This window comes from Somniosus microcephalus, chromosome 1 (assembly GCF_052327205.1).
Source record: "Somniosus microcephalus isolate GS21.2 chromosome 1, FLI_Smic_1.0, whole genome shotgun sequence".
NCBI lineage: Eukaryota > Metazoa > Chordata > Chondrichthyes > Squaliformes > Somniosidae > Somniosus > Somniosus microcephalus.
Genome location: NC_140987.1, coordinates 54,606,716 through 54,619,485, shown reverse-complemented (window position 1 = coordinate 54,619,485; position 12,770 = coordinate 54,606,716). Strand labels below are relative to the sequence as shown.

The 12,770-nt window shown below is 45.5% G+C and overlaps 1 protein-coding gene across 5 annotated transcripts in view; it reads left to right on the top strand.

The window, feature by feature from the left end:
• sorbs2b (sorbin and SH3 domain containing 2b) overlaps positions 1–12,770 on the top strand; it is a 308,730-nt gene that overhangs the window by 113,970 nt on the left and 181,990 nt on the right. For 4 of the 5 annotated variants that reach the window (XM_085981513.1, XM_085981502.1, XM_085981522.1 and 1 more), the window contains exon 4: positions 2,586–2,681. The exons of the other annotated variant lie outside the window; for it this stretch is intronic. In XM_085981513.1, coding sequence (XP_085837639.1) covers positions 2,586–2,681 — 96 coding nt within the window. The remainder of the gene's footprint in view (positions 1–2,585; positions 2,682–12,770) is intronic. 5 annotated transcript variants of the gene reach the window in all.

Here is a 12,770-nt window from a genome sequence, read left to right as displayed (position 1 = left end):
ACCACTCCGACGTCCTCCAAGAATCTGGTGGACTCTCTCCTCGAGATCCGTGAGAGTGACCACTTGTGGAGGTCCTCCACCGGTGCGAAGCTGGTCTTTGCCAATCCTCGCCAGCTTGGACTGCAGGGGAAAGGAGGGGAAGTTATGTTACCTGATGCCCTGAGTGATCATCTCATGCCCCCCCATGGTGGAAGAGCCCTTGCATGATGCTCTGATCATCTTATGCCCCCCATGGTGCAAGAGCCCTTACATGACGCCTTAAGTCAAATGTGCATGTGTGTGTCCAGAAAGGGCCATGGGTGCTTGCTGGCAGATGGCCAATAGGGCACAGGCCACCCTGTAGCCATAAAGTCAGGTGCAAATGAAGGGATGCAGAAGTTTGCAGAAACAACACCCACCCTCACGACCCGAGTGAGGTCGTTGAATTTCTTTCTGCATTGGACAGGGCTCCTGGTCACCATGCTGCTGGAGTTGACCCTCTGGCATACATCCCTCCAAGCTCGTCGGTAGTCCTTATGATTCGGCCTCCTGCCATTGTCTGGGTCGAGAACATCTCGCCGGCGCCCCACTGCGGCCACCAATTGCTCCAGAGCCTCATTGGTGAAGCGCTCTGCTCTCTGTCTCGCCTTCTCCATCTGGTCCAAGTTTTTAACGCCAGAGAAGGGCCTGCGCCGATTCTGAGGCCTGCAAGGCGCAGTGTGTGGATGCTGAAACTGACTGACCCACCCCTTTAAGAGCTGGCCGGCGCCTGAAAGTCTCGTGGTCATCGGTAATTGAGAGCACCTGTGCCGCGCCCGTCCGCTCCGATATTGGGTTGCGCCAGAAGTTTAGTGCTTTAGGAGTCCCGTGTAACGCCTGAATTCGCGCCTCAATCACCTTTTAGGGGCGATGCAACCCAATATCGCGCCAGGTGGCGATAAGTTGCGTCTGGCTATAAGCTTTGTGCTGCGCCAATTCTAACGCCCCAAGCGGGGCTATACCCAATTTCTAGGCCTTGAAGTTTAATTGTCTGCCAAATTCCATTATTCAGATCTGTACAACTTAGTGAATACCACCTATGCACTAATGTGCCGAAGAATGCCCCCAAGTGAACTTAAAAGTGATACTCACAAAAGTATATTAAGTGAACAAAAGCGTTTTTTGTGAAGTTCCAGATCTGCAAATGTATCATTAACAAATCAAAGACATGCCAACACTCCTATTTTTGTGCGCATACACTTCTTAATGTTTTCCTAAACTAAGAACATAAGTTCAAATTCGTATGCTTATCGGAACATAGGAATTGCTGGATGAAAATGGCCCAGGTCCACCTAGTTGTCCTTCTATCATCCTGGTAGTCACATGATACAACAATAATGGAATTGTTGACTAATCATGGCAATTAATTAGTCTACAGCAGACCCAGACATGAGACGAGGAAAACTCCCAGCGGTGGAAATCATAGTTCCAACGCCACCTGTTCCTCCCAAGCATGCATCACTTACCACGTGTTAAGTCTCAAATTATTGGGCAAAATGACTCTGAAAACATCCCACCATCATGGTCCAAAATATAGCTCTTACAGGAAACAAATGGTGACCATCATGGCATTATTAAAGTGTACTGCAAAATATTAAGGTGGTCGGAGAGGAATTTTCCAGATTTCTTTCCCTAATTGGCCTTGGATTTTTTTTTTTGTCTCTCTCAGGAGATGACATGGCTGCTGGTGGGTAAGGGGGTGTCTAATCATGCTGCTTCAGGCATCACGACTGTGTGGGATAGGTTTGATGGACCAGATTGTCTTTTCCTACCCATCATTTTTGTATGTCAGTATTAATTAGTTTAGAGATTCCATTTCTTTTTATGATACCTTGTTTATTCTCTCCCAATTTTTCCCTCGTCAGCTTCTGCATTTCTTTGTTTACGGGATGTGGGCGTCGCTGGCAAAGCCAGCATTTATTGCCCTTGAGGAGGTGATGGTGAGCCGCCGCCTTGAACCGCTGCAGTACGTGTGATCATCTAGCCTACTCTCAATGTTGCTCTATTGCCAGCTACTAAGAGGAGTGTCGGAGCTGGCTGACGGGCTCTCCTACGATTTCCCTTGGCTCTCTTGAAGCATTTGAGTCTCCCCTGGCACCTCCCCACAACAACACGGCTGAGCTCAGCTGTGAACTTGCAGGCTGGGTCTGTCCTGCTACTCGGTGACATAGTAGATTGCGACTATGTGCCTCCATCCTATCCCATGGGTTCAAATTCTGGATGCAGGCTTTTATTTTGGGAGAATAGCTTCCTCATGCTCCCATCCTAACTTCCCTTTTTCCCTCTCCCCACCCCACATGCATTGCACTGCACCTTGGTTCTCCTACTACTTGCTGGGCTGAAAGTGGTGGCAATTCTATTTGGTAAAATTGTGCTCCTCTCATATTTGCATTGCTATTGATTTGACTCTATAATTTTTTTAAAATCTGAGCAGCTTCCCTGCATGTGAATAATGTGCTTGGTTTGGTTTAGTTGGAATATTCTGCCACTGAATGTTGCACTTGCTTGCTCACTATATGCTCTGCCTGATGTGTATGCTCTGCATCTGTGTGGTTCTGTGTTTTCAGACAGCGGTGGCTATGCTCGCAAACGTGCTGCTACATCAGTTAAATTAGCCTCTGTGAAGAGAGTGCAAAGTTCTCCCAACTTGTTGCTGGTCGCAGGTATTAACACTAACGCTTACACAGTAACTAAAATACTAGAGTGCTCCTGCTTGGTTTGTAGAAATATGAAATGTGTGATCATTTTTGCAACATTGTCAACTTCAAGAATTAAAGGGGGTTTATTCCTGTATTTCTTGCATTGCCAGAATATTATATTTTTCATCGTTGGTCTAAAAAAAATCTTCTAAATTTGAAAAGCCTAAGAACATAAATTTTTAGCTCCGACTTCAGATGAGCATCTATATTTTTCTAAACCTTGCAGGCCCGAAATTCCGGGAGGCACTCTCTCCACTGGCAGAAGTGCAGCACAGTGGCTCGGGGTCACTAATATTCCTGGAGCAGGCCACTGGCACGTGTAAAGGCGCATCAGCGGAAATTGCCCTGACTAAGGCCCAGAAAGCTACAGCAGCACCGTGCTGCCCCCACCCAGCACAGAAGGTCTGGGAAGGGCCTCCGTAGTCATGGAGCGGCCTGAGTCTGCAACTCCCAGCGGAGCTGTTGGGCCATCTCTGACAGACGGGCGATCCGCTCCCAGATCGCTCACCAGTTCCCTCTTGCATTTTAGGGCCTTTGGAAGGCCTACAATAGAGCCTATGCTTGCTCCCAGCAGGCTTAGGTTCTAGTAGGCCCATCAGGAGATGGACTGGGTGGAATTTCCTGGGAAAGCCTGACAATTTCCCAGCCACGCCCTCTGTCATAGAGTGCAGGTTTGTCTCTTTTGGATCTAATATATGAGGACATGAGTTTGAACCGGTTTCAGGTTTGAAGGAATTGTGCCCACAATCCCTCCCACTGGGCCTGATAAATTTAGCAGCGGACCAAACGCCTGCACAGATTTGGGCACAGGCTGTCCCACAGCTAAGTTGATAAGCATTGTGCCAGCTTTACACCCGAAAACTGGGTGCATTGCATACTAATTTCTACCCTGTGTGTTTTTTCATTTTCTTTAAACACTTTTGTTGATTAGTTATAAGAACATTGGGGTAAAAAGGCTGTTTGACTGGGCGGGGTAGTTGGAGATGGGAAGTCATATATTGAAATCGCCAGGAATACATCCGACCAGAGTTAGCAGTGCTAGATGTGGTACAAAAACGCACACATACAAAGGGACATTCTGTCGCTTTGCAATTGTGCCGTGTTTTTTTAAATAGGGGCAACGTTTGTCCAAATCTGAAACTGGTTCAAGCTGATCTCCTCACGAACCGATCCAGAAGAGCCAATCCTGGACTGCTTGCAGTATTTAAATTAGTTGAGTGCTTCTCCCCATCAAAAACGAGTTAGTCAAAGCTTAATGCAGACTCCCAGGATAAATGTACCGGTCAAGGAAAATAGCTGCTTTGTTGTCGGTCAATTTGCTTTAAAAGAATGACCGCTAGCTAACAAGTGCAGCTGAATCCCAAGAAACCCACGGCTATTTGCCAATTCATTGTATGCTTGATCAGAATTTTTATAGAAAGCTCATAGAGGGAAAAAATGGTATTATACCTCCGCCCATTTAATCACCCACGCTGCAACTGAATCTAATAAAATGTGTTATTAAACAAAATATAAACTTTTACAAAGAGTGGTTAGTGTGCAAGGGATTGCTAGCATGGGCTTCACTAAATATAAACAGCTCACTGAGCAATGAAAGCATGAGTTCTGTAATTGAGCAAGGCTTTGCTTGGATCAGGCTTGTACAGTTCTGTGTTCCGCTGGATCAGAAATTCTATGTAACGGTGCTTGGAATTATGCTTGGGTCAGGCATATGGTTTAACTGTAGACATCTGTACTTCCGCAAGCCACACAGAAACGTTGCGGCCCATTTCAATTGATAATGATATTAGCTGTCATTTTAAGAATTGTGGATTTGATAATAGCAAAACAGTGTAACTGCATCAACACTGCAGCTTGCATCTGAAACATTAAGGATTTCTATAGGTAGCTGGAGCCATGCCCAGTGAGGTTTCTTTACTACAGCATTAACTAAAGTGCAGTTTACAGAAAAGTAATGCTATGATTACCTGTGCTATTCATCTGTTAGATGGCCAGTAATGTTCAATTTCGAGAATATTGCCTAGTTCACAGAATCACAGAAACCCCACAGTGCAGATAGAGGCCATTTCGGCCCATCGAGCCTGCACCGACACATATCCCACCCGATCCCTGTAACCCCTACACCAACACATATCCCACCCTATCCCCGTAACCCCATGTATTTAATCCCCCGTAACACTAAGGGTCAATTTTTATCATAGCCAATCAACCTAACCCGCACATCTTTGGACTGTGGGAGGAAACCGGAGCACCCGGAGAAAACCCACGCAAACACGGGGAGAATGTGCAAACTCCACACAGTCACCCGAGGCCGGATTCGAACCCGGGTCCCTGGCGCTGTGAGGCAACAGTGCTAACCACTATGCCACCGTACTGCCATAGTTAGCGCATAGTTTTTACACAGTGCTAAAGGAAGGATATATTGGCCTTGGAGGGAGTGCAGTGTATATTTACCAGAATGATACCCGGACTCCAAGGGTTAAATTATAAGGAGAGATTACACAAATCAGAGTTGTATTCCCTGGAATTTAGAAGGTTATGGGGTGATCTATTTGAAGTTTTCAAGGTATTAAGGGGAACTGGTAGGGTAGAAAGAAAGAAACTATTTCCACTAGGTGGGGAGTCTACAACCAGGGGACATAGCCTAAAGGTTAGAGCCAGGCCTATCGGGAGTAAAGTTAGGAAACACTTCTACACGCAAAGGGTGATAGAAATTTGTAACTCTCTTCTGCAAACGGCAGTTAATACTAGGTCAATTATTAATTTTAAATCTGAGATTGATAGATTTTTGTGAACCAAAAGTATGAAAGGATATGGGGCAAAGGCGGGTATATGGCGTTAAGTCACAGATCAGCTATGATCTCATTAAATGGCAGAACAGGCTCGAGGGACTAAATGGCCAACTCCTCTCCCTATGTTCCTAATAACAGTTTGGAAGGAATGGCTTGTGTGCACCTTGGCAATGAAGACGTGCCTAAAGCCTACTAAGGTAATTACTGCCAGTGTAATAAGTATTTAAATCCAAATTGCTACATATACCAAGGCTTGTATATTGTCTGTGCATTGCTATGCGTTGCTAATCCTCAAATTAAACCGGTGTTGCTGCGGGCTGTTTGCTTATATTGTAGGGCGCAGTCACAAAGCTGAGCTAAAACCTAGAGTTTTTTGATGACGATGGGCATTGGATTGCGTGATCCAGTAGCACTGCAGTTGACTGAGGATCAAGAGCAGGAAAGGCTTGTGTGTTATTAGAACTTATGTGAGGAAAGGCCATTCAGCCCATGTAGCCTGCTCCATACTGAGTCCATGTATGATTATTCTATTGTGAACTTCATTCCCACACAACCAGCTCATTTCACATTTTAGAGAACATGAATTTGCTTTCTCAATTTACCCAGAGGAAAAAAGATCAGGCTAAATACCTCTATAACCTTCAATCCTGCTTCTCAATAGATATTGATCCAGATCCTAATTAAAGATGCCAATTACCCATGAATCAGCTACATTCTTTGACAATTTGTTCCATACGTTCACTAACCATTGGCAGTGGGAGTTTTTCTAATCTCTAACGTTAGAACATAAGAAATAGGAGCAGGAATAGGCCACTTGGCCCCTCGAGCCTGCTCCGCCATTCAATAAGATCATGGCTGATCTTGGGCTCAAAGCCACTTCCCCGTCCGCTCCCCATAACCCTTCACTCCTTTATCTTGCAAAAATCTGTCTATCTCCACCTTAAATGTATTTAATGATCCAGCCTCCACGGCTCTCTGCAGCAGAGAATTCCACAGATTTACGACCCTGTGAGAGAAGAAATTCCTCCTCATCTCAGTTCTAAAAGGGCGACCCTTTTATTCTGAAACTATGCCCCCGAGTTCTAGATTTCCCCACGAGGGGAAACATCCTCTCTGCATCTACCTTGTCGTGCCCCCTCAGTATCTTGTATGTTTCAATAAGATCACCTCTCATTCTTCTAAATTCCAATGAGTATAAGCCCAACCTGCTCAACCTTTCCTCATCTCTGGAATTAACCTAGTGAATAGTCTCTGAACTGCCTCCAATTCAATTACTGTATATCCTTCCTTAAATAAGAGACCAAAACTGTACGCAGTACTCAAGGCGTGGTCTCACCAATACCCTGTACAGTTGTAGCAGGACTTCCCTGCTTTTATACTCCAACCCCCTTGAAATAAAGGCCAACATTCCATTTGCCTTTTTGATTACTCGCTGTACCTGCATGCTAACTTTTGTGTTTCATGCACAAGGACCCCTTGGTCCCTCTGAACTGTAGCATTTTGTAATCTCTCTCCATTTAAATAATTTGCTTTTTTATTTTTCCTGCCAAAGTAGATAACCTCGCACTTTCCCACATTATACTCCATCTGCCAAATGTTTGCCCACTCACTTAGCCTGTCGACAGCCCTTTGCAGATTCTTTGAGTCCTCTGCACAGCTTGCTTTCCCACCCATCTTTGTATCATCCACAAACTTGGCTACATTACACTTCATCCAAGTCATTAATGTAGATTGTAACTAGTTGAAGCCCCAGCACCGATCTCTGTGGCACCCCACTAGTTGCCGTTTGCCAACCGGAAAATGACCCATTTATCCCGACTCTCTGCTTTCTGTTAGTTAGCCAATTCTCTATCCATGCTAATATATTACCCCCAACTCCGTGAGCTCTTACCTTATGCAGTAACATTTTATGTGACAACTTATCGAATGCCTTCTGGAAATCCAAATACATCACATCCATTGGTTCCCCTTTGTCCACCCTGCTCGCTACATCCTCAAAGAACTCCAGCAAATTTGTTAAACATGATTTCCCTTTCATAAAACCATGCTGACTCTGCTTGACTGCATTATGATTTTCCAAATGCCCTGCTACTGCTTCCTTAATGAAGGACTCCAGCATTTTCCCAATGACAGATGTTAGGCTAACTGGTTTATAGTTTCCTGCTTTCTGTCCCCCTTCTTTCTTAGAGGTGTTATATTTGTAGTTTTCCAATCCGCTGGGACCTCTCCAGAGTCCAGGGAATTTTGGTATATTGCAACCAATGCATCCATTATCTCTGCAGCCACTTTTAAGACCCTGGGATGCAGGCCACTGGTCCAGGGGACGTGTCATCTTTTAGTCCCATTATTTTACCAAGTACTATTTCCTTAGTGATAGTGATTGTCTTTAGTTCCCCCTTCCTGTGGCCCCTTGATTATCCATTATTGGGATGTTGTTAGTGTTTTCTACCGTGAAGACAGATACTAAATATTCGTTCAGAGTCTCTGCCATTTCCCCGTTCCCCATTATTAATTCCCCAGTCTCGCCCTCTAAGGGACCAATGTTTACTTTAGCTACTCTCTTCCTTTTTATATACTTGTAGAAGCTCTTACTATCTGTTTTATAATATTTCTTGCCAGTTTACTCTAATAATTCATCTTCTCTCTTTATTTTTTTAGTCATCCTTTGCTGGTTTTTAAGAATTTCCCAATCCTCTGGTCTCCCACCAATCTTGGCAACATTGTATGCCTTCGTTTTCAATTTGATACCATCCTTTACTTCCTTAGTTAGCCATGGATGGTGCTCCCTTCTCTTAAAATCTTTCTTTCTCACTGGAATATATTTTTGTTGAGAGTTATGATATATCCCCTTAAATGTCTGCCACTGCATTTCAACTGTCTTGCCCTTTTTATTTATTTTTTGCAGTCCACTTTAGCCAGTTCTGCCCTCATGCCATTGTAATTGCCTTTGTTTAAGATCAGGACATTGGCTTGAGAGAGAATTTCAAATTCAGTTGGAGGGTGAGGAAGTTGTATCATGCTATGATCACTCTTTCCTAGAGGATCCTTTACTATGAGATCATTTGTTAATTCTGTCTCATTACACAGTACCAGATCCAAGATAGCCTGCTCCCTGGTTGGTTCCATTACATACTGTTCTAGGAAACCATCCCAGATGCACTCTCTGAACTCCTCCTCAAGGCTACCTTGAGGCTTGTGATGTAAGGTATCACTACCATCTCCTTAATGAAGACTCTAAACATGATCAGCAAATCATATGGCGTTGTCAAAATTGCATCAGCGCTCAACTTTTATGCTTTTGGCTTTTTCCGGACTAGTATTGGGAACATCCATGGTGTAAGCAGTTTGCGACCGACTGCTATATCAAGGAGGCCATTGATGCATAATTCACAAATCTCTTCTGCCACTGATCAGGATCAGCAGCAGCAGCAATTGAGTTTTATAGGCCTGCAGGCTTTCCAAGACTCCAGGGTATCACTGGTTGCATCTGTTTTGTCATCAGATCCCTCTGCACAATGTATGAAAAGTAAGGGCTTTTATTCCAGCCACCAGCATAGAATAATCCAGATGGATGCATGCTTCCCTGGTCTCCATGATGCCGCCGCTTTAAGGCAATTATTTGTATCACTCTTATTTGAAGGGGAAGGATGACTGACGTCTGGAAGACAAATCCTATCTTCTGCTTGTGCCACTTGTGGACAAAAACAGAGCATTGGTGCAATTAGGTTTATGCTGTAACCAGAATAATTATCGAGCATATTGTTGGGACCTAGAAGGACCACTTCGGATTCGGATTCCTTGAGCAACCAGGAGGTGGATTACAGTAAAGTCTCTCATGGATTCACAAATAATTGCCAGCAACTACATGTTCCCTAACTTCATCCTGCAAAGAAGCCTCACCTTGGAGGTTGATTAACAAGATGTCAAAGCCCTGAACGAGCATGGCAATGAAAATGACTGAGGGATTAGCTGCATAACTACAAATGCAGCAAAGAAAACTAGTACCCTGTGCTCGCTGACCTACATTGGCTCCCAGTTAAGCAACGCCTCTATTTTAAAATTCTCAGCCCTGTTTTCAAATCCCTCCCTTGCCTCGCCCCATCCTATCTCCTGTAAGCTCCTCCAGACCTACAACCTTCCAAGACATCTGCGCTCCTCCAATTCTGATCTCTTGAGCATCCCCGATTTTAATAGCTCCAGCATTGGTGGCCGTGCCTTCAGCTGCAAAGGCCCTAAGTTCTGGAATTCTCTCCCTAAACCTCACTGCCTCTCTACCTCTCTTTCCTCCTTTAAGACACTCCTTACAACCTACCTCTTTGACCACGGTTTTGGTCATTTGCCCTAATACCTCCTTATGTGGCTTGGTGTCAAATTTTGTTAACGTTCCTGTGAAGCGCCTTGCAACGTTTTACTACGTTGAGGGAGCTATATAAATTGTTGTTGTTGTATACGCGGCACTACTTTACAGTGCCTTCCATTTCTTGACTCTTCAGTCCACATCTGTGAACTCGCCTTCCCCAAAACATTACCTCTTCGCAGTTTGTCAAATATCATATTTTCCTGTTTGTTTTTCCTGCAGTCCTTCTTTATTCAACCAAATAACAAACACTTGGCAGAGTGCTGAAATCACGTGCAGCACATTTACTCAATTTGTTGTGTGGTGTGTAACTGTTATTGGTGCTTTGTTTCATAGTGCATATCTTCTGTGCTTGTGGGTTATGTGTGGCCCTTATTCGAAGTTTCCTAAGACTTTTGGAAGCAATAAGTATGCTGGCTGGCTAGAGGGTATACCATTGCAGCTTTCTGGGATTCTTCACACTCTGCTGCCAGATTATGTCACGGTTGGCCTTCTCAAATGGGGTCAGAAGCTTGAATTGCGCTGGACTCCCAGTACTCCTGCCATTATATGTCATCTTGTCCTGCAAGCATTAAAATAGTATTGAGCTGTTGCAAATGCATAGAGCACTGACCGTGCCATGCAATTTTATGGGGATACTGCGAGCTACAAACTGAAAAAGCATAGCATAGCAACATAGGAATTGCTAGACGAAGAGACCAATGTCCATCTGGTTCACCTTGTACCATCCTGGTAGTCACATGATACAATGATAATGGACTTGTTGATCCCACTAGGTTGATTTGCAAAGATTCTGTGTGAACTGCTTTAAAGAATTATTGTTGCATGCGTAGGTTGGAATATCCACTTGTTCACTTAATTTTTCCTACAGAAATGTTCCCAGGCATGCTAAGCATTCATTGCCCTGGTTCCTCCATGCCCATACTGTAATTAATCTCTTGCGTGTTAGCATGGTTCATCAGAACAGACTTTCTTTCTGTCAACATTTTTCCCTCACTGTAGCAAGTTTCATCAGGTCTGACATCCTCCTACTTGTATCCTTCTACTTCTTATGGGTTCATGAGGCTGCGTTGAACCCTTTCTGCTATTTCCCCCGATGCCTGCCGCACCAGACAGGAAGTGGAAAGGTTTGGCTATCCCTGCTGTGAATTGTTTACCACACTCTTTGAAAGGAAACCTTTCCAATGTCTGGTTTTCAAACCTGCTATTTCTTGTAGCCTCCACTGCATACCAAAATTGCAGAGTAAACAGTTGTTTCGTGCAGAAGCCAGTCTTCAGCCAATTCGAATCACTCCACGTGATATCAAGAAATGGCTGAGCGCACTGGATACAGCAAAGGCTATGGGCCCCGACAACATCCCAGCTGTCGTGCTGAAGACTTGTGCTCCAGAACTAGCCACGCCTCTAGCCAAGCTGTTCCAGTACAGCTGAACCATGCTAACACGCAAGAGATTAATTATTGCAGTATGGGCATGGAGGAACCAGGGCAATGAATGCTCGAGTCCCATCCTCTGTCGTCGAATTACAGTATGCAGACGACGCTTGCGTCTACGCTCACTCGGAGGTCAAACTCCAAACCATCGTCGGCACCTTCACCGACGCGTACGAGAGCATGGGCCTTACGCTAAACATCCGTAAGACAAAGGTCCTCTACCAACCTGCTCCCGCCACACAGTACTGCCCCCCGATTATCAAAATCCACGACAAGGCCTTGGACAACGTGGACCACTTTCCATACCTCGGGAGCCTACTGTCAACAAGGGCAGACATTGACGACGAAGTCCAACACCGCCTTCAGTGTGCCAGTGCAGCCCTCGATCGCCTGAGGAAGAGAATGTTTGAAGACCAGGACCTCAAACCCGGCACTAAGCTCATGGTCTACAGAGCAGCAGTGATACCCACCCTGCTGTATGCCTCAGAGACATGGACCATGTACAGCAGGCACCTCAAAGCACTGGAGAGGTGCCACCAACGCTGCCTTCGCAAGATCCTGCAAATCCATTGACAGGATAGGCGCACCAACGTTGGTGTTCTTGCTCAGGCCAGCATCGAAGCTTTGACCATGCTCAATCAGCTCCGATGGACGGGTCACATTGTCTGCATGCCCGATACGAGACTCCCAAAACAAGCGCTCTACTCGGAGCTCCGGCACGGCAAGAGAGCCCCAGGTGGGCAGAGGAAGCGCTTCAAGGACACCCTCAAAGCCTCCTTGTAAAAGTGCAACATCCCCACCGACACCTGGGAATCCTTGGCCCAAGACCGCACAAAGTGGAGGAGAAGCATCCGGGAAGGCGCCGAACACCTTGAGTCTCTTCGCCGGGAGTAAGCGGAAGCCAAGCGCAAGGAGTGCACGTCAACCCAAGCACCCCACCCACCCGCCCCTTCAACCACCGTCTGCCCCACCTGTGACAGAGACTGTAGGTCCCACATTGGATTAATCAGTCACCTGCAAACTCATTTTTAATGTGGAAGCAAGTCATCCTCGGTTCCGAGGGACTGCCTAAGAGAAGACAACACTAGCATCTACCCGACAATGGAAAACTGCCAAAGTATGTCCTGCCCCACAAAAAACTGGTCAAATCCAATCTAGCTAATTACCGCCTCATTAGTCTACCCTCAATCATCAGCAAAGTGATGGAAGGTGTCGTCAACAGTGCTATCAAGCAGCACTTGCCAATAACCTGCTCATCGATGCTCAGTTTGGGTTCCGCCAGGACCACGCTGCTCCAGACTTCGTTACAGCCTTGGTCCAAACATGGACAAAAGAGTTGAATTCCAGAGAGGTGAGAGTGACTGCCCTTGACATCAAGGAAGCATTTGACCGAGTGTGACATCAAGAAGCCCCAGTAAAATTGAAATTAATGGGAATCCGGGGAAAGACTCTTCACTGGCTGGAGTCATACC